At 38.3% G+C, this 22600-nt stretch overlaps 3 protein-coding genes across 3 annotated transcripts; 2 read left to right on the top strand and 1 right to left on the bottom strand.

Moving 5' to 3' along the window:
• The first annotated feature begins 114 nt into the window (after positions 1-114).
• On the top strand, positions 115-2597 carry LOC135072306 (uncharacterized). Its single transcript, XM_063966239.1, has 2 exons — positions 115-2172; positions 2543-2597. Exons 1-2 carry the CDS (start codon positions 1330-1332, stop codon positions 2558-2560), a joined length of 861 nt encoding a protein of 286 aa, XP_063822309.1. The 5' UTR covers positions 115-1329; the 3' UTR covers positions 2561-2597.
• A 5100-nt stretch (positions 2598-7697) lies between these two features.
• Positions 7698-13195, top strand: LOC135072056 (uncharacterized). The gene is made up of 2 exons (XM_063965995.1): positions 7698-8667; positions 11583-13195. Exons 1-2 carry the CDS (start codon positions 7756-7758, stop codon positions 11595-11597), a joined length of 927 nt encoding a protein of 308 aa, XP_063822065.1. The 5' UTR covers positions 7698-7755; the 3' UTR covers positions 11598-13195.
• On the bottom strand, positions 11825-22422 carry LOC135072057 (peroxisomal acyl-coenzyme A oxidase 3). Its single transcript, XM_063965996.1, has 14 exons — positions 22198-22422; positions 21815-22035; positions 21464-21601; positions 21023-21338; positions 18800-18971; positions 17610-17749; positions 17132-17274; positions 16764-16866; positions 16513-16650; positions 15861-16094; positions 15195-15349; positions 14368-14499; positions 13715-13867; positions 11825-13230 (listed from the first exon to the last, which is right to left on the bottom strand). Exons 2-14 carry the CDS (start codon positions 21971-21973, stop codon positions 13120-13122), a joined length of 2094 nt encoding a protein of 697 aa, XP_063822066.1. The 5' UTR covers positions 21974-22035; positions 22198-22422; the 3' UTR covers positions 11825-13119.
• Positions 22423-22600: the final 178 nt, after the last annotated feature.

The raw sequence follows: 22600 nt of genomic DNA, 5'->3' as shown, positions 1-22600 counted from the left end.
TTTTTTTTTTTAGCGCTACCCAATGGAAGTCCATAGATGCCGGAACTTTTACTATGAACGGACCAATCATAGGGCCGTTTCCTATCTGTCCCTGTCTCATCTGTGGAGTAATGATTCTGAGTGAGCTCTAGGCCTACAACAAGCCTCTCTATCCCCTCCACATTACCACTTCCTTGCCAAACAAGATTGAAGTTTTTAACAGTGTTGCCACTTTTTAACTTTAAAATATATACTAAAATCGTAACATTTTTTTAAATTCACTAAAATAATAACAATATATTCTAAAAATCATGACATTCGGCCATCCGATATTGTGCTGTCTCCCGACGCACACTTATTTAAGAAAAATGAAAATAACTAAACATAGTGGATCCGATTAAATAATTGAAATAAATACTGGTACATTAATTCCTTAGTGGTATAAAAAATTATACATAGTTAAATCTCATGAACTTAATTATGTAAATTGTAATTTAGTACACATTTTGATAATGTTAAATCATGACATTCGCTTAGGTACATTTATTAGATTAGCTACTGATTAAGTTCATTATACATTTTCTAAATCAATAGAGCGTAAATAAATATATTATTATCAATATACATTAATTCAATCAATAGAGTGTCAACATAATATTATATCAATACATACAATATTTCATAAATCAATAAGATGAAAATATAATATTGTAGGTACACATTAATCAGAGTAATAAATTAACTTTATGAATGAACAGAGCGTATTGAGTAGCGTCCTGCGTCCCCACATCATTGCCCAATACAATCAACAATAGAAAACAATAGTTATACTGTTCCTTGTATGTGTCGGCGGCTGAGCCCGCCAGTTTTATTTTAGTCGCAATTACACCTTTAAAGAAATCACATGTTTTACTGTTCCAACCTTCTGACGTACGTTTTGTGGACTTAACTTATAAAGTGGACATTACTTATAAGTGGACAACAACAATAATATACCTGAACATAACGTATATTAATATAATTACGTACATCGGGTATTAATAACGTACATTGGTGACCATGATTTAAACGATACTTTTGATTCTTTTACTAATTCTAGTAGTAGTAATAACTACGGTAGTAAGAATACTAGTACTAATAACGCAGACACTTCTAGCAAAGATTTAATTCCAAAAACAACGCGAAGTGGCCGCGTTATCAATAAACCGGTGCGTTTTGACTTGTAAGTTTTTTTTCTTTCTAAGTAGGTAGAGCAGCTCATCGTTACTTACGAGGCCCAGAACCAGATCACAAAATCGAGAGAATAAAATCAAAGAAGTTAAAGAATCTTCCAAAATCACGGAGCACAAAATGGCGGTGTGCGGCGACATAAAATCATTCGCCGGTGAAAAATGGGACGTCTTCGCGGAACAACTGGACTGTTTCATGATAGTCAATGACATTCCAAACGAAAAGAAAGTGCCACTGTTAATAACAAAATTAGCACCGGAAGTATTTGAAATCCTGCAGTGTCTATGTAGCCCTGTCAAACCAAACAAACTATCATATGAAGAACTATGTTCAAAGTTGAAAGAAAAGTATGGAAAACCACTATCTACGGCTGTTGAAAGGGCTGAATTTAGGCGACGTAACCAGTTACCTAATGAAAAAATACAGGACTATGTACTGAATCTGAAAAGATTGGCTATAAAGTGCAACTTCAAAGACACAGATGATCAAATCAAGGAAAAATTCATGGATGGCGTTACATCAAAGGTTATTAAATACGAATTAATGAAAAATGCAGACAACAGGTCACTAGAAAGCTGTATCGAATGTGCTAGAAATATAGAAGCAGCCCTGATGCTCAGTGACCCTTCACCTGAAACCTCAGAAGTATTTTACAATAAACAAAAGGATTACCAAAGGACAAAACAACAAACAACAACCAAGGGACAGAAAAGTTACAGACCAAAGAACCAGCAGTGTTATTGTTGTGGTAAAAATAACCACTTGAAAGCGGAGTGTTCTCTAAGAAATAAATATTGTTCGGAATGTGGTCAACAAGGACACATATTCAGAATGTGTGAAAGAAAGCAACGAAAAACCAACATTTTGGAACTGGAGACTTCAAAGCCTATAGAAGAAAATGAGGAGGCAATTGATTCTATTAAAAATCTATATGAAGAATATGAGACATATACTTTTAATAGTGTAAGTAAAATACCACCACACTTTATAACCTTAAATGTGAATAGTCAAAATATACCATTCCAACTTGACACAGGTTCTGATGTTACTGTCATTCCATTATGTGATAAAAACAAATTCTTACCAGACTATGCATTACAAAGTTGTAAAATATTGTTTAAAAATTTTGATCAAAGTGTGTCACAACCATTAGGATTAATTTCAAATATACCTGTAATGTTTAATCAGGAATGTAAACATTTAAATGTATTTGTTGTACAAAACAATTGTCCTCGAATCATAGGTCGTGATTGGTTGCAACAATTAAAATTGTGGCCTCCTAAAATAAACAATGACCTTTATTTTGGAATTAACAAGGTACAATCTGTTTCAGACGCACAACAAATCATAAAGAGCCAGTTCGCAGAAGTATTTAGCCCTGGTTGGGGAAATTTTAAGGGTAAAGAAATAAGCCTAAAACTAAAACCTGATTCAAAACCTATATGCCTGCCAGTTCGTCGAGTACCATTTGCTCTTCGGGAAAAAGTAAATAATGAAATTAAAAGGCTCTTGGACCACGATAGAATTGAACCAGTTGAACAAAGTGAATGGGGCACACCAGTGGTTCCTATCCTTAAATCAGACGGATCGGTAAGACTTTGTGGGGATTATAAACTTACAGTTAACAAATGTTTAAAAGTCGATCACTTTCCTTTACCTCATATAGAAGATATATTGAATTCTTTAAAACACGGGGAATATTACTGCGAACTAGATCTCAAAGAAGCGTATTTACAGGCACGTCTTAGTCCTGACAGCCAAAACTGCACAACTATTGTAACAGAGGTAGGAAAATATAAATATAAATATTCACCATATGGTGTAAGCACAGGGCCAGGATCATTTCAACGACTGATGACAAATAAGTTGCTTAATATACCAAACACTGTTGTATTCATTGATAATATCTATATAAAAGGAAAAAATTTACAACAAACATATGATACACTATGTGCAGTATTGACAAAATTACAAGAGTGTGAATTCAAACTTAAAATTGATAAATGTAAATTAAACAAATAATATAGAAGTTTTTGGTTATAATGTAAACAAAAATGGAATCAGCATAATTAAGTCAAATGTTTAACCTTTGATTAACGCAAAACCACCAACTAGTTTAACCATGCTGAAATCATTTTTGGGAAAAATTAACTATTATAATCGTTTTTTAAAGGACATGGCTACTGTAATAGCACCTTTATATGATTGTACTAAGAAAAATAAATTTATTTGGAGTTCAGAATGTGAAAATGCATTTAATAACATAAAAAAAAGACTGGCTAATGCCAATAATTTACGACATTATGACCCAAAGTTGCCCATAATATTAACTTGTGATGCATCAGATATTGGTTTGGGTGCGGTGTTGTCAAGTAGAGATGTTGATGGTATTGTCAAACCCATTGCATTCGCTAGTAAAAAATTAAATGATGTAGAACAAAGATATTCTACCATTGATAAAGAGGCTATGGCTATCATTTTTGATATAACAAAATTTTATAATTATATTTACGGTCGACAGTTTGAACTTGAAACAGATAATGCTGCTCTAACACGAATATTAGGACCTACCAAAGGAATACCAAAAATGGCAGCCAAGCGGTTGCAACATTACGCTATTTTTATGTCAGCATTTAACTATAAAGTACGTCACATTAAATCCACTGAGAACCCAGCTGATTATCTATCACGCACGGCAACCAAAACAGAAAATATAAAACATGTTAATTCATTATGTGTAGATGAAGTATTAAGTTATGAATGTTATGTAAATGATTCCAAAATCGGCACTATAAACTGGAAAATGATACAACAAGAAATTAACAAAGATTTAAGTCTAACTAAGTTGGTTAGGTATATGGCAGATGGGTGGCCAGTCAAGAAAATGATCCCAAACGAGCTTTTACCATTTTACAATAGAAAGGAAGAACTTTCACTTGATAGAGGATATGTATTTTGGGGCTACCGCATTATAATCCCATGCACACTTAGAAAACATGTCTTAAAATATTTGCATAAAAGCCATTTTGGAATCATACGTATGAAAGAAATCGCCCGCTCATATTTCTGGTGGCCTAGTCTAGATGCAGAGATAGAAAATATTACTAAAAACTGCCTTGTTTGTCTGCAAAATAGTAAAACACCCTCAAAAATTCAGAAACCATGGCCTCTGCCCCCCTCCTCTTGGTATAGAATTCATGCCGACTTTCTGGGCCCATTTTATAACAAAATGTATTTGGTTGTGGTCGACAGTTACTCAAAATGGCCAGAAGCTTTTGAAATGGCAAATATTACATCAACGCGCACTATAGAGATATTCAAGTCGCTATTTTCAAGATTTGGGTTACCAGTACATTTAGTTACAGATAATGGAAGAACCTTTACTAGTAATGAGTTTCAGGAATTTTGTAAAGAGAATCAAATCAGGCACACATTTACACCACCTTACCATCCAGCCACAAATGGCGCAACCACTACGTTATTCGGTCCGCTAATATAGCGAATATCGGTAGTAAACTCGCTTATATATGAAAGATGTCTAACTCGTCTCGGACTTTCCTTATCATTATTATTGAGTTTAGAAAACGCATATACTAGTGGTTTATGGTCAGTGAATATTGTTAGGACGCGACCTTCCAACAAATTCTTAAAATATTTGATGGCCATATAAACAGCTAACAATTCCCTATCATAAGTTGAATATTTTATTTCAGTTTGAGACAACTTCTTTGAAAAATAACCAAGTGGTTGCCACACATTGTTTACCTTTTGCTGTAAAACCGCGCCGACGCATGTGTTTGAAGCGTCGGTCATAAGCGATAACTCCGCATCGGGTAACGGGTAATGAAGTGTAGCGGCGCTTTGTAAGCTCTCCTTACACTTTTTAAATGCCTCGTTGGCTTTGTCGTTCCATGTAAGCTCTCTAGAAGCGACTTCCTAGGTACAGGTTCGCTGCTCGACGTGGAAGAAGAAGAAGGACTCCTTCTCCGCTTAGACTTATTTACTCGTCCACGCCGCTTCGGAAGCAAACCAGGCGGCGTTCCCCGTGGTGTACCGTGTTCGTCATCAGAAGTCATTTGTTTCTGTAATTTATAATAATTCACCGAAATAAACCGTTCCAGACTGTATGTAAAATGGCATGATCAATCTAAAACTATTTTATTATTGTATGTAGCTTTTCTATGAAATAAAATCTTGAAAATATTGGTATTTCATTTGATCTAGTAAAATAGCCTATTTAATTAACAAACATTATAGCTTTATCCAGTAAGCAAACCTAGCTTACTCAAAATATCCGACAAATGTATGCAGGTCACTCATAAATCCAGCGGGAAACCTACCCACTCAAAAATCCAGCGGGAAACATACCCACTCATAAATCCAGCGGGAAACATACCCACTCAAAAATCCAGCGGGAAACATACCCACTCAAAAAATCCAGCGGGAAACATACCCACTCAAAAATCCAGTGACCAAACATACACTGCCCCCTAACTAGTCCAGTGAACATACATAGCCCACTCAATCTAGCAATAATTTCAATTGATATCAGTATACTAAACCTAAGCATACGTAGACCATTCAAATAAAAAAAAAACACTTTATACTTTGTTATTCAATTGTAAATCATTGGTAATTCAAACTTTGTGGAAAGTTAATCTATATTTTACGGAGAGAACAAAATTTGTCAGCATCTAAACGCGTAAATCAAACCATTAAATCAATTTCATTACCAAGTTAATTTAAAATTGCCACCATGCAGTAGAAATTACTTTAAAAAAAAATGGGTACTTTCGTCGTAAGCTTAAAGCAAAAGGAATCTGGACCATAAGTATTATGTGTCCGATACCCTGGCCGTTTGAGCAATTTCATTTTTGCACAACTAAAGAATATCCTTAGCAAAGTGAATAACACAGTAATTACTGTTAATTTACTTTGAAAATTGGCCAAATGTTATAATAATAATAATAAAAAAAAATTGATCAGATAGTTTCATAATTTTCAAACGTAGAAAAAAAAGAAATTAGCGTTACATACCTTTTGTTCTGTTCTTATCCCGCTTCTGAGATAAAAAGAAACCACTTTATTCCAGCCAAACTCGAGTATATTTCCACTTACACACTTACACTTCAATTACTCAATATTTAACTCACAATAATTATTATAACAGCTATCGGACATAGATTCGTCAAGTGGTCTGAGTTCTATCGAAGCTAACAGAGTAATGATTCTGAGTGAGCTCTAGGCCTACAACAAGCCTCTCTATCCCCTCCACATTACCACTTCCTTGCCAAACAAGATTGAAGTTTTTAACAGTGTTGCCACTTTTTAACTTTAAAATATATACTAAAATCGTAACATTTTTTTAAATTCACTAAAATAATAACAATATATTCTAAAAATCATGACATGATAATCACAAACTAAGGCAAAAATAGATGGCAAAAACGGTTAGAACGCGTGGTCAATCCCACTTCTGATCTTAAGGATCAGAGGTGAGAGTGCTTTTTTAAAAGTAATGTACGGCACCAGCAGATATCGATTTATTTGTAACGGCCAATCACAGCGAGCCTGCCAGCGCCAGCCAATGGGAAGCGTTCCCGCCAATGCCAGCCAATGCCAAGCCTCTCCCCACCCAACCACGTGCCATGCCTGTCAGCCGAGCGAACTTTTGGTGGGGGGCAAGCCTTTATAATGTCGTGCGAGCTCATTTTGATTATTATTTTGTACTGATCACTTGCTAAGCAGAAACTCTGTTCGTTTGAAAAATAAAATAACTATTCATCAAGACATTACTTTTTATTTATGCCACTTTACAACTCAGAAGTGGGATAGATAGAAATTAATATGAAGCGCCACAACACTGACGGCGTCGGGAACTTTATCCGGCCACCGGGATGGAGAGAAACCTCGCCAACTGAAGATGATGAAGACTTTTCGCCACCCGCAAAGAAGATTTTAAGAAATCTTTTGGAGAATGAAGTACAGAGAGCGTTGAAGGAATTAAATGAAGAGACACCTACCACTTCCAGATCAAAAGAACATCGAGCGGCATCACTTATTCCCGAATTCGATCCCGATAGTGAAGAATGCACCGTAACAACTTGGCTTCGAAAAATCGAACAACTCGGCGAAATCCACGGTTGGGATGACAAAACAAAAGCATTCCACCTGCAAGACAAACTGAAGGGGCAAGCAAGAAAGTGGTATAATAGGCTTGAAGACTACGACCACGATTGGCACGAGTGGAAAGTTATGTTGGAGCGAGCGTTTCCGAAACATCATGACTTCGGAAACATGTTGGAGGAGATGATGCTCAGAAAAAAACTACCCTCGGAAACAATGACAAAGTACTATCAAGACAAAATTGCCATGTGTTTCCGATGTAAGTTATCGGATAGCGCAACTGTGTCGTGTATAATTCGTGGCCTCCCAGTATCACTACAACCAAACGCAAGGGCGTACCAATGTGAGCGGCCAGACGAGTTATATGAAGGTTTTCTTAGCGCACTTGATAATTATCGACCACCAAATCCTGAAACACGAATGCCAGCCAGAGACCACCGGCTATCGATAGAGAAGAGAAACCATCCATTTAACCCCGATGTTGACCCGTGCCCAAGATGCAGAAAGACCGGCCACATACTGCGAAATTGCCCTCAACCTGATCAGCGTACTTGCTTCAAATGTGGCAAGCAGGGCCACATTGCCACGCGGTGCAGCTCTCAGACTACGAGACCTACAAACTTTGAACTCGACTCCGGTATCAAAGAAATCAAGATGGTGCAAAACTACAACAATGCATACAAAAAGGTGGCTAAAGTTAACGGTGCTTACGTCAAAGCGTATTTGGATACAGGAAGTCAAGTAAATGTCCTTTCCATACAAGTGTCGCGATTGTTGGACCTTAAAGTTATTCCAACGGACGTAACACTGAAAGGGTTCTCCGGAGGTATGATTACCAGTCGTGGGGTAGTTGAATTCCTGTTAGAAATCGATGGAATACAAACCCGTTGTAAGGCTCACCTTACCGACACTAACATGGATGGCATTAACCTACTCATTGGCCAACCAGTCATTAATGCCGAAGGAATAACGATGGTTGTCTGCAACGGTACAGTAACACTCAAGGAAGATACTGACTTTTTGAAGCAAATGGATGTTTCTGAAGACTGTTCGAGATTTGAAGTAGTCACCGCTAGCGAAGAATGTCTACCGCCTGGCACTTCCATAATCAAGGTTAACGTGCTTGGTAATACAGACAACAACGATGTCATCACGAAGCCTCGCCACTTCGAATTACAAGACGTTTCTTATTCGTTGCCGGCGACCCTCCTCCGTGGTGGTACGGGATACATCAAGGTCGTCAACACTGGAGCGGAGGAGATCAAGTGGCAGCCAGGCGAGGTGCTTGCGAGAGCTGATACTTGCGAGGCGCCACCACCATCAGATGCTCAGGTCAGTGATCAAGCCATTTCTTTGCCCTTGCCAGCCATTGCCATTTTAAGCCCTAACTTACCAACTCATTCAGTAACAATAGGAGGGGTAGACATAAATAATATTAGCTCAGGATCGTTAAATGAAAAAGACCGTGACAGTTTAATATCTTTATTAACCTCTTACAGTGATTGTTTTGCAAGCAATACACTAGAATTAGGCTGTACTGATTTAGTGCAAATGAATATAAAATTAACAACCGAACAACCTGTACACCGTCAACCTTACCGTTTGTCGCACAATGAACAGCAAATAGTTCAATCCAAAGTCAGGGAATTATTAGATGCAGGGATTATCAAAGAATCAGAGTCGAATTATGCTTCTCCGGTAATCCTAGTAAAAAAGAAAAATGGAGACAGTAGGCTTTGTGTTGACTACCGGGCACTAAACGCTGTAACAGTTAAGGATCGATATCCATTACCGAATATTGATGATCAGGTTTCCAAACTAGCCGAAAAAAAAATATTTCACAAGTCTTGATTTAGCACAAAGTTACCATCAGGTTAAAATAAATCCGGATGACACACACAAAACAGCGTTTATTATTCCTCAGGGCCATTATGAGTATACACGGGTTCCATTTGGTCTTGCAAACGCACCATCCGTTTTCATGCGCTTGATTAATAAAATCGTTCAGTCGATCCGTTCAGATTCCTGCGACGCGAATAGTAAAACCGGTTTGTTAAACACTAGCCTTCCAAACGACTGCGAAATATTAGCATTTCTTGATGATTTGTTGTTGCCGTCATGCGATGTTTCATCTGGATTACAAGTTTTGGAAACCGTCCTACAAAAATTCCGATCTGAAAACTTAAAGTTAAATATGGCTAAATGTTCTTTTTTGCAAAATCGAATAACTTATTTGGGACATGAAATTTCGCCTGACGGCATACAACCGGGTGAATCAAAATTGGCGGCAGTGTCAAAATTTCCGGTTCCTAATAGCGTACATGAAATACGTCAATTTATTGGGCTCTGCAGTTATTTTCGTAAATTTATTAAAAATTTTGCAATAATTGCTCGCCCACTAACAGATCTGACAAAGAAAAATTCACGTTGGGTGTGGGGTAGTGAACAAGTGAAAAGTTTTGAGGAATTAAAAAAGTGTCTGTGTACAAAACCGTTGTTAGCGCTTTACGATTCTGACCTGCCGATTGAGATTCACACGGATGCTTGCAAATTAGGAATTGCAGGTATTTTGATGCAAAAACAAAATGATAACACATTACGACCGGTTATGTATTTTAGTCGTGTTACTAGCAAAGAGGAGGGCATGTACCATAGTTACGAATTAGAAACACTTGCAGTCGTCGAATCATTGCGCAGATTTCGAGTTTATGTGGCAGGTAAACACGTCAAGGTGGTTACTGATTGCACTGCTGTTCGCGCGACCCTTACTAAACGGGATATTATACCACGAATTGCCCGATGGTGGTTATCGATTCAGGACTATGACATTACCGTAGAATACCGACCTGGTGATCGTATGAAGCATGTAGATGCTCTGAGTAGGAACCCAGTTGATGCAGTGAACGTTAATAGACTAGAGGTAGCTGACTGGTTTTATACGGTTCAATATCAGGACGAAAAGTTGAAGCATATTATTGACCAGCTCAAGGATGGCTCGGCAGATTCTAATATTACTAATAATTATGTTATTAAAAATGACAGGTTGTATCGGAAGGCTTATTATGGTGATCGTCTCGTAGTGCCAACATTGGCTAGGTGGAAGATTGTGCAAATGCACCATGACAATGTAGGCCATGTAGGATTAAAACGGTGTACAGAATTAATAAAAAAAGATTATTGGTTTCCCAAAATGAGCCGCTTCATACGTAAATATGTTAATGCATGCTTATATTGCGCATATGGAAAGGGAGAGCATGGTAAAAAGGAAGGGTTTTTACATCCCATACCCAAACCTTCTGAACCAATGCGTGTAGTTCATGTCGACCACTTAGGGCCATTTTGTAAAACACAGAAAGGTCATAGTTATATGCTGGTTCTTACTGATGCCTTCTCAAAGTTTGTCATTGCTGAACCTACACGTACTGTAAATTCTATTGAGACAATTAGAATACTTAAAAGAATATTTAGCTTATTTGGTTATCCGGATCGAGTCGTGACAGACCATGGGAAGGCGTTTACTAGCCGGTATTTCAAAGACCTCGCAATAGAAAAACAATTTAAACACACCTTAACATCAATAGCATGTCCACGAGCTAATGGCCAGGTAGAGCGTACTAACCGAACCATACTTAATGCTTTGCGAGTGGCCGATCCCAGTGAATCTTCAAATAATTGGTCTAATAGTCTGCCAGATGCTATTTGGGGTATCAATAATACTTTGAATGAAAGTACAGGATTCAAGCCTTATGACTTAATGTTTGCTCGCTGTGCCAGGCCCTTAATTGATGTAGGTACTTCTAACCAAGTGTCAGAGTCAGTACAAGTTAGGCGAAATAAAGCTAATGACAGAATAGAGAAGGCTAGCAGTAGGATGAAGCGTAACTTTGATAAAAACCGAAAACAAAGTCGCATCTACAAACAGGGGGATTTTGTTCTATGGAAGCAGGCACCCACTAGTAGCGCAGCTAAGGCCAATACTAAGTTAGATGATGTTTACTCTGGCCCATATGTAATAACTAAGGTTCTAGGCAATGATAGATACAGGATTCGAAGCATCAAGGGGCTAAGGGGTTATAAAAGCTTTATTGGCCAAGTAGCAGTTGATTCTTTGAGGCCCTATACAAGTGTGGTCCCTGTATCTGATAGTGCCAGTAGTTCGGACGAACAGCTCGAAACTGAAGATCTGATAGACTTATTGGAAAGTTAATAACTTTTTGTAACTCCCATTGCGGGAGCAATTGTTGCAGGATGGCCGACTGTAACGGCCAATCACAGCGAGCCTGCCAGCGCCAGCCAATGGGAAGCGTTCCCGCCAATGCCAGCCAATGCCAAGCCTCTCCCCACCCAACCACGTGCCATGCCTGTCAGCCGAGCGAACTTTTGGTGGGGGGCAAGCCTTTATAATGTCGTGCGAGCTCATTTTGATTATTATTTTGTACTGATCACTTGCTAAGCAGAAACTCTGTTCGTTTGAAAAATAAAATAACTATTCATCAAGACATTACTTTTTATTTATGCCACTTTACAATTACATAACCGAAACCAATAATTCCACAAATCAAATTAACGTAATAAAGAAATATGCCTATGGCAGAAATAATGATCTAGGTCACAAATATCACAGTCCCTGAACCGAGAGAACGTCCGTCACAGCCAAGCGCTCGAGCAAAGTGTCGCGGTGCGCGGGGCGGCCGCTTTCTCGTGCCTTCCCTCTCTAAGACAGAGACAACAGGATCGAACGATATGACGTCACGCTGACGTAGCGGGTGTTATTTCTAAGAATATTTTATTACAAAAACCCCTGTGTAAATATTGTACATTTGTAAAAATATATTTTTATTAAACAATAACAATTCAATATCACTTTAAATATATCACTTAAAATGTTATTCTGATTTAAAAATACTCAGTAACAATAACCATGCACCATCATTATTATACAAACTGTAAGGGAAAAACGCAAACTTTTACAGTAATGTAGAAAAGTAGGTACTCCATAATACTTTGCAAGTTAATTGTCCATTACATTCTGTATGTTATACATATAAAATAACGTTTTTATTTCTATTCACATAAGTATCTTTCCAATAACTCATTTATGCTTACATTATGTACTTTGAGTATCACTATAAAATAATTTTCCATTTTTGTAAAACTTTCAATTGTGATTTTAAGACTACATTTTTGTTCTTATTTACCACATAATAAATATTTTTTTAAAATTAATAAACTCAATATTTAGTTAACAGTTTTGGTAATTCGAAAATGTCATACGTAAAAGTAACATCCACCACAATACTTATTACTAATTATTTATTATAATTGATCTATTCTTATATTACTGGCAATACATTAGGAATGTTTATTGTGATGACAAGGAACATTTTTAAACTTCATTTAAGAAAAGTAGGTTTGATTCGATTGATTTTAATATAAAAAATAATAGCAGCGTTTTACGCCACGCCTATATGATTTTATCGAGGTAATTAATATCGAGTACATCATAAAATGTATAGTACGAAATACATCCTGATTTATCTTATTCTCTCCACAAAGTACACAATAAAGCCTCGAAAGAATTGTTGATATTGAAACGTAGTACACTATGTGCTATTTTGTTTTCAAGCGCAAAAAATAACAGGAACGATGTTCTGTAATTAGAGTGGACTGGTAATTCTAGAACTTTGCGACTTATGTACTTCTTTTTAGGCGTGACGTCATATCTTAGTCCTTTTTCCGTAAAAAATGTTGACAGCTCAACAGCCATCTGATGCAAAAAGTACTTTACAGTTTGGAGGGAACGTAGGTGCGCCAGTGGATGACGTCACGCCACCAGGCGGGCCGGCTCATGGACTCAGGGTACGTCATCACGCTGCTCTGGATGTGCTTGTAGGCCTGGAACAAGCGGTTGTTATTAGGGACATTTCAACTGTAGCGTTAAAACTATAAAGAACAATTATTCGTCCTTGGTCCGCTTGGTTACCTACTACCATCTTGTCTGTTGCCATAAAACAATGTTATACAGTCGGTGGAATTGCTTCATCATTATTTTAGCCACAGGACATCCACTGCTGAACATAGGCCTCCCCCAATGCTTTTCATATTGATCGGTTGGTAGCGACTTGCATCTAGCGCCTTCCTGCTACCTCGTTGATTGCTTGCTGACATAGCCCGACGGATTAGCAAGCTGAAGTGGCAATGGGCAGGGCACATAGTACGCAGAACTGTCGGCTGATGGGGCAGCAAGGTTCTGGAGTGGAAGCCACGTACCGGATTGTGTAGCGTGGGACGTTCACCCACAAGATGAACCGACGACCTCATAAAGGAATTGCTTACGACTCGATCGAAATATCGATGGTCTGATATCTGAACTACTCACCTCCCCATCAGATTGTCCCAGCACAGACTTCAGACAGAAGTCGGGCGGCGCCAATGTATCGGCCAGCGCCACGGCCTCAGGGCAGACGGCAGCACACAGCTCCAGAATGCCTTCGCGGAGCAACACGCCTTGCGAGCCGGATAGGAAACCACCCTGAAAAATTGAAAATTTATAGAATGTGACCTGTAAGGAGCAATAACACAAAGTGCCATTTTCTGATCTCTAATTACACGGTACCGTGCAATGTGTGACCAATATATCTTCCTCTTTTACACTTTTATAAAGAGAAAAAGAGAGACAACGTAGTACTTATTCTTATCTATGGAGAAACATACTGTCACGGTGAACTGATTCAGTTTCTGTAGTAGTAGAGCGGTGCGGGAAGTTGTTTTTATTGCGTCAAGATATTTATGACATGACAGCTCTGTTCCTTTACACAACACTCAGACAGGAACACCCAGTTATGCGCCATAGTAGTGTGATTTTGTACAATTGGCAGCACTTTAGTCTGTAGATGTTTGTAGCAAGTTTACGTGATTTTGACTTTGTCGATAGACAATCATTATTGTTACAAAAGAGTGCCAATTACAAATAATAAGTACACTTTCATATACCGTCTTCACTATAAATAAGTACATAACTGTTCTACTTACAATGTACAACGTCGCCAGATGTTTCTCAAGGATGAAAGCGCCGTACAGAGAGACGAGTTTCAGCAGAACGTTCTTGCACTTGACGTCTTCGAACTCCAGCACTGTCTTGTAGAAGTGATTGAGGATGGCGTTCTGAAATTAAAGATTCACTTACTTAAATTCTTTGGATTGAAACTTCCTTATGTCTAGCTTATTTGAAGCTACAGCTATACTCGGCGCAAAGACTCGTGGCAGGCGGTGTAATAATGAGACAGTGCATAACACTTTTTCTATTGCACTCACACTATGGGTGAAGTCGCACAGAGGCAAGCATAGTGCTGTTTATATTACGTTATTTAATAAAATATTGGTGAGTGTGCATCTCTGTCTTAAAAATTACTTATGACACCGCCTGCCAGGAGTCTTAGCGTCGAGTATAGCTAAAGCCCGGTCTCATAATTTCGCGCGAGTGATAAGGATGGGTAGCTTGGGGTCATTGGACAAAATTCTACGTGCTCGCAGACCAGACTTTAGACAAAAACAAACCCCGTGACAAACGTGGTTGGATTTTTATTGGTGGTCAACCTGTAGACCCTGGCTACTACACAGAAGTAGCAGCGGTGGGAACGAAATGTGGGAAATGGGAATAGTCTTGTAGCCATACCATTAATTAATCTGAAAGGTATATTTAAAGTGTATTTTTATGATTCCAATCTGTTCTACCCATTACAAGTCAAAATCTAGAACAACCAGTCAATTTACAAAAAAGAAGCTATGACGTCTGGGTATGTTATAGCTTCTTTTTGTGACATCCCTAAGACAAAGGCATTCTCTCTCATGACTAGTACCTCTCCATAAACGATGGACAGCGCCACCGCGTTGTATGACTGCGTCTCGTTCCTGGTCTGGAAGTCATCCTTGCCCGCTTTCTTGAGACGCTCGGTTTTCTCCGCAGTTTGCTTCAGAGTGAACGCCGTCAGCCATTTGTACATGTAAACCAGGTCTGAATGAAGAGAAATAGATTCATTATTATTATTTAGCATACGGAGAAGTTTTCCAGACCAAAGTCCTATAAAATAGGAGCGTTAAGTTATACTGAGACATTTCTCCAGTTATAAATACACCTACTGCAAGCATGGTGAATAATGGAGTTCAGGTCACATATCATCATCATTTGAGCCACAGGACGTCCACTGCTGAATTTTCAGACGTGTGACGTGACAGCTCTTACGTCACATATAACCCATACGACACTGCTCGATTACCGCAGGAACTTACTCAGTGATTTGCTTTGCTTTAAGTTGTAGTTGTCACCACTCTTGTGGCGGAGTTTTGGGCTGGCACTATGTAAGTTTGTTGCCGACACGAAAAGAAGAAGTTGTAGTTGACTAGAATATTTTAGTTGGTTAGATACGCAACCTCGTCTAAGTCAAGTCACAACTTATTAGCAGGGTATAAATACGGGGTCTCGTTTAAGTTAAAAGCACTGTCTAAGTTACAAAAAAGATACTCACTGGCAGGGTCCACCATCTCCTTCGTACTGCTCCAGCGACACTTATCCGCTAGTACTTTATCAGCTCCGTTCAGGAACGTCAGTGTCCCGTACGGGTAATCCGCGGGGTTGATGCGACCTCGTGCTGCCCACACGGAAAGCAGCCAGCGGCTGGTCTGCTGCAGAAGTAGACTGTTCTCGCCCTCGTAAGTGCAATTCGCGTCGTTATCGTTGCGAAGGTCACCGATGCCTGCGGCTGGAATGGAAGTAAAATAATCGTTCATTTACAAGAATACATACTTTGTAATTTACAATGCAGAAATCATTATCACCATCAGAGTACACCTTCTCTTATTTACCAGAAACAATTGGAGGAGTGTTGATGATGTGTGAGTGTGAGTGATGGTGGCATATTAATTGTTCATTAGTAGCATATTTGTTCATTTGTCAAATGGAAAGCTATTCTGCTTTGCCGGAATCACATGTTATTCATCTCACTGGGAGATATTAACTGATTTGCCTTGCCCGTCTATCATCTTGTTTCTGTGTTTTGTACTTCTGTGAAGTGATTGCAACAAAACAGCTCTTTGTCAGGGCTAGGCACTATCCTGTTTCTATCAAACGGCTCTTATTTGTGCCAACATCATTTCCATTATGTAGAAGTTGAAGCTTACCTTTTAAATATCCGTGTCCGCCGCAGCACTCGCGGCAGTTCTGGATTCCATCGCGCGCGGCCCACCCGAACACTGGCTTCACGGCCGACGATAGCGCGTGCATCTCCACGCCGCGGTTTGCCGCGTTGTCGTCTGCGCCTGGAAGCGGAAAGAGATTGTTTTAACGCAATCACCAAACGCTAACCTCCCTACTTCTACGAACAGTCTATCACCGATTGTATTTTTATTAAGTGTGTATTTGGGACACTTACCAGCATACCCGTTGATGACCATTGTGACGTGCGCCTCGCTGAACCAGTTGCAGAAAATGCGCATCGCGTACGTGGATGCCAAGTATGGCAGAAGTCTTATTTGCTGAAATGCGAGTAACAATTGAAATTAACATTCTTTTTCAACTGGTTGAATACTTTCAATCCAGTAGAACAATGTTATGTATTTTTCAACAGGCAACACTTATAGCAACGGGTTGCCAGAAACAAAAAAAAACGAGGTGTGCTAACTAACAATACACATTACACAATTTTTCTCGAGAGACCTCGACAGTAAATGTAAATACTTAACTGAACTGTTATATTCGACGGTAGATGGCTGTTGAAAAGTAGCTAGCTCTATATCTCACCTGTTGCTGATACTCCAACACCGGCATTTCTTCGGAGCTGTCATCAGGTCCGAACTGCCTCCGAACAGCGGAGTATCTGGTGGCGATAACGATGGCCTTTTGAAGGTACGCAGTGGATATCGTCGTGATGTGCACTCGCCCTCCTAAAAATGTACAACATTGAGTTGATAGAAGTTGACATCCATCCAATAAATTAACACATTTTATGAGCTTTCAAAATTTGGTGTCGCCATAGATGTTGCATTGCTGTTGTTTTAAGAAGCTATGACGTTATTAATTGTTTACCAGCTTAATTGACTAATCATTGAATCTGATCAAAAGTTTTTTAGATCCTTTGACAAATGACAATACATTCAGATTATTTATTCATAATAATAACCTTGGGGAGGAAGGAGGGTTCCCCATCAAACAAAAGATCTTGATACTGTAAAACTGGACTAACTGTGTCGTAAGAATTTTACGATTTCATTCATCTTACCTGACAGAATACCCATGGAAGCCCCAAACCTCTTGTTGGGGTCCTTGAAGGGCGTCATGTAGTTCCCATCGTCGTCCACGCCGCCCAGCTTGTCCAACGCCGCGTCTTTGGACACGTGGTAGTTGTCGAACATCACAAACCTACAAATACATTACAGCTATACTAATATTATAAATGCGAAAGTAACTCTGTCTGTCTTTCACCCCTAAACCACTAAACCGATTTTCTGAAATTTGGCATAGATATAGTTTGAGTTCCGGGAAAGGACATAGGATAATTTTTATTCCGGTTTTTGAAACAGGGACACGCGCGATAAAGTTTTTCTGTGACAGACTAAATTCCACGCGGGTGAAGCCGCGGGCGGAAAGCTAGTTATGTATAAAAGCGAACAGTCACCGACTGACTCACTCATCACGAAATCTCAGAAACTACAAGTGCTAGGAGTCTCAAATTTTGCATGGGTTATGGGGTTCAATAAGACGCGATTTTGCACAATTCAACTCCCAAAGGGGTAAAACGGAGTCCACGCGCACGAAGTCGCGGGCGGCTGCTAGTACAAAAAATAATACAAAATTAGCATAATTTTGCATGTTAAATTAATTTGGAAATGTCATTTAGTATTCAAATGTCTTATTTAGAGTTCATACGTGTCAATTACCTAACTCATTAGCGTATATGAGTATCACAAGATGCATTATTAGACAGTTGACATGAAATAATGAATAATAATTCGGTTTTCTGAGGTGGAATTGTGTAAAGCAATCGTTATCATTTGACAGTTCATAATGTACGATTATTCTGTCAAACGCTTTGTTTAACTGACTTTATCGTACGTTATGAACTGTCAAATGATAACGATTGCTTTACACAATTCCACCTCTGGTCTTTAAAGGAAATTATTAATGTAGTGGTCCAAAATCCAATATTTGAACACAGTATAGCTAGATAAAATCAAGGCGCATCCTTATAAACTGGCCAGCTATCGTGGCTACCATGAATAATATGGCGTCTTTGGCCCTTCATGATGGAGCAAGATTGCACAAAGCTAAATCTAGTCCAAGACTCTTATTAAGAGTTATCCTTCACTGATTGTGTTTTTATTGGCGGTCAAGTTGTAGATTCTGGCTACACAGGAGTTGCAGCGGTGGGAACGAAAGGTGGGAATTTAATTTTTAACAGTTATCTCTCACCCATTATCAATCCCATTAAGCCCGATCTTCTCTCCGATGTCCCCGACAGTCACTCCAGGATAGGGCTTCAAGGTCTTCGGGTCCCTGATCGGCACCACAAACATGTGGAGGCCGTGGTTCTTTCCCTCGGAGTATAACATCGCGTAGAGAATCGCGTGGGTCGCGCATTTGCCTGTAAAAATATTGTCATTCGTCTGTCATATCTCTTTTCATATTTGTTGCTACTAAAGCCTGGTCCGTGAGCACGTAGAATTTTGTCCAATGACCCCAAGCTACCCATCCTTATCGCTCGCGCACAATTATATTGCTGTCGCGACTGTGCGACGGGCGCCTGCAGTGAGTGTGCGAGCGCGACAGCAACATAATTACGCGCGATAGGGGTCATTAGACAAAATTCTACGTGCTCACGGACCAGGCTTTAGTTGCTACATAATGGTACAGTTACACTGCGCAAACTTAATCGAACACAAGCGCGAACACGCGCACGGAAGTATGAGCGATGCATGGCAAAACGAAATGAAGTGCATGTTTACACTATCTGATTTGATCAACTTCGCGCATAGTGTAACTGTGCCATAAGAATTTCACTAGTTACGTTTATATGCAAAAAACAGGTAATTTAAGCATACCTACATTTCTGAAATAAACAGAAAAACCCAGAACAATACAAACAGACAATTTTGTTCATGCACAGAAATAATATTTTGTGCAGGGATCAAACTCTCGACCTCTAACTTATACTTAGCAGCCTGGTATGAGTTAAAATCAAGTAAGTTTACAATTTACAAACTGTAGGTATACCTAAGAGAGCTCATAGATGAGAGATTATTATGTCGGCGACTGCTTGCGATAGTGGTAGGCTACGATCAGCGACTATAGGCGATTGTCGGTATTCGCGATGCGTCGGCGACAGTCTAATTTGAATATCTGTCGTCGGCGATTGTCGCCGACATCAGTATCACGCAGTCACCGATACTTATACTGTCGCTTGTCTGTGAGCTCCCCAATGATATTATAAATGTTTTTATATAATATCATTGGAGCTCCCTTATACTTTTTGGCTTTTACTTGCATCGTTTTTTAAACAGTACCAATAGTAGCATGATAATTAATTTCAACAAATTAATTACCAAACTGGCGAAGTAATGTTAACAATGACAGAAGGAATTTTAATTGTTGTGATTTGCATAAATTCGAGTTTGGATGTGCCTAAATGAATATTGTAAAAGTACATAACTCAAAGCCAACTCTATAAGGGTCACTTCAGCTTATAGATTTTAGGTGAACTTTGCGATGACTTTACTAAAACCATGCGAAAACGACTAGAGAGCAAAATATACACCGTGTCACGCAATAGGCACAATAATTTGTTATTACATTGATTGAGATGCCAAACAACTTTATGAAGTGTGATTATTCACACACACATGTCAATACCTCTCACATGCCATAGCATCAGGCAAAGTAGAAAAAATATTCCTTGATAAGATTAAATAAATTCCGATTGAGTGATTAGTAGGTGTACGTACACTTACACCAAAACAAACGTATAAATAGTATTTTATCCCTTTATACATATAGCAAAATTAAGTTATTAATTAAATAAATAGTCACTAATAATGAAATCAAAGCAATCTAAATGAAACTAAGCCTTGTGGGTCAATGACTTAGGCGTACGCATAATGCGCGCACGCATTTATCTGTGTTGCCCTGAGTTCAAATGTCGCGGCTATTGTTGAACTAGTCTACTATTATTAGCTAACCTAATTGTATGTAGTAAGTTGGTGTAAAAAATATTATCTTAATATAAACTTTAATTTTACCCCCAATATCGCTTATCTTACCCTGAGTGTTCTTTAACTATTTTGATATCATGGAGATAAAATGATTAGGTATAAATATTTAGTATGCTTATAATATTATGATAAAACTTTGTAATACCATGATAACAATAATACCAAGTGATATTTTTAAGGCAATAGTTTCATAGAAAAACATATTTTGCTAAATTGCTTGTGTATCTTGTTAGAATTCTCTACTTACAATACTAATACCTCCTACAAACAATGACTCAGCAAAATAATGAAAAAGTTTCTTATTTGGAAGTAAAAGCTTTATCTGGAGTATCTAAAATATTCGATATTATAAAATTATAAGTGTTCATTTTTCTTCTTATGGGACTGAAAATTAAAATATTTCTTTACTAAAAAAAATCTAACTTACCTAAACAACCAACCCAAAACTTGGCTGCTTCGAAGTCTGGTGTGTGGATCACAAACTGCTTCTTCTCCGGCACATAAGTGGCTGTAGTCCTCATTCCTTTAGCGTTTGATCCATGAGCCACCTCTGTCAACGCAAAGCAACCACCAATTTCGCCAGACTCTAGATCATCCAGGATTTGAGAGTGAACTGGTCTGCCGTTTCCACGGATAACGTTGGAGCACATACGGAATGTCAATGACAGTTTTACGGTCATCGAGCTGTCATACATGAACATAGCCTCAGTTTCAGCTTCGTAGCATTGTGGGTTCATTACCAACTGAAAATTTGTTTCAAATTGTAATTAAAAACAAAATTCAGTCACCTCTATCCTTACTTCTGAATTTTTTATACTTTTGTGTTTGGGACATCTCAAAATTATGTTGAAAAACATTGTTTACTCACTTTATCGATTGGCAGGAACGCCTCATTTTGGACAGAGTACATGCGTTTGATAGCAATGTGCCTCTCTTCATCCAGTGAAACAGATTTGTCTGCATGTTTGAAAACTGGGGTCTCTTCAAAAAACTTCCATATTCTATGCTACAAAACATTTTAAAGATAATTGAGAGAAATTAAAATAAATGTCATACTGTGTAAAAATGTTTACTGGTCCAACTCAATGTTGTAGGGTTTTGAAAATAAAAACAAATATTTTGAAACTTATTTGGTTGGATGTTAATTTCACAACCAATGGTGAGATACCAAAATTATACTTTTAAAATAACAAAAGGTTTAAAAACAAACTGAACTTACCTTTAAATCAATGGATTCTAAGTCATCATAAACCAACTTCATACGACGCCAATCGAAAGAGGCCTTTTTTCTGTAGTCATCTAGCTTCCCCGTGGGTAAATCGGGGAAATACTGCTTCAGCTGCTCATCCGATACATACTCTCTCTTTTTTGGTTCCATTTTGTCGATTTATGTATGAAAAAACAATTACACTCCACTGGCACTGCCCAGTTTGTGAGGAGCTAAAAAGTTTATGCAGTTATTCATTATTCACTAAGAAATATTGTATGTATTATTATCACAATTACGATAGATACCAGATAAAGCAAGTTAAGTAATAGTAGATAAACCTAAGCCTTTACATATTCATGACCTATTTACAATTCTGGTGATAAAGTTTGTACCTTGGGACTTTGCTATCTACAAGAACTTTGGACGTACCTAATTATGTCATGCACTTTTATTGTTACTGTAGACGTAGGAAAAATACTTTCACAGTAAAAGTTATGTTCAATTTAATTCAATTACGATTCAATCTACTAAATTTTTAATTCATATCTCTTCTTGTCTTCTTCAAAACAGTTCAAAAATACTACATTTTTATTTTTTACGAAAACTGCTGAGCTGAGTGAGAGCAAGTGAGAGAGAGAGAGACGAATCGAATTAATCGAAATTCGAATATTATATACTCTGACTGACGTCTGTCACTGTCAAATAGTGAAGCAAGAAGTTTATCCCAACTTATCGGTAGTTTTAGCTTTTAATTATAAAGGAATCTCAATAAAATATTATCCCTTCCACGCAGCC

Source organism: Ostrinia nubilalis, chromosome 5 (genome assembly GCF_963855985.1).
Source record: "Ostrinia nubilalis chromosome 5, ilOstNubi1.1, whole genome shotgun sequence".
Lineage (NCBI taxonomy): Eukaryota > Metazoa > Arthropoda > Insecta > Lepidoptera > Crambidae > Ostrinia > Ostrinia nubilalis.
The sequence above is the reverse complement of the archived record's forward strand: the minus strand, read 5'-3'. Positions and strand labels throughout refer to the sequence as shown.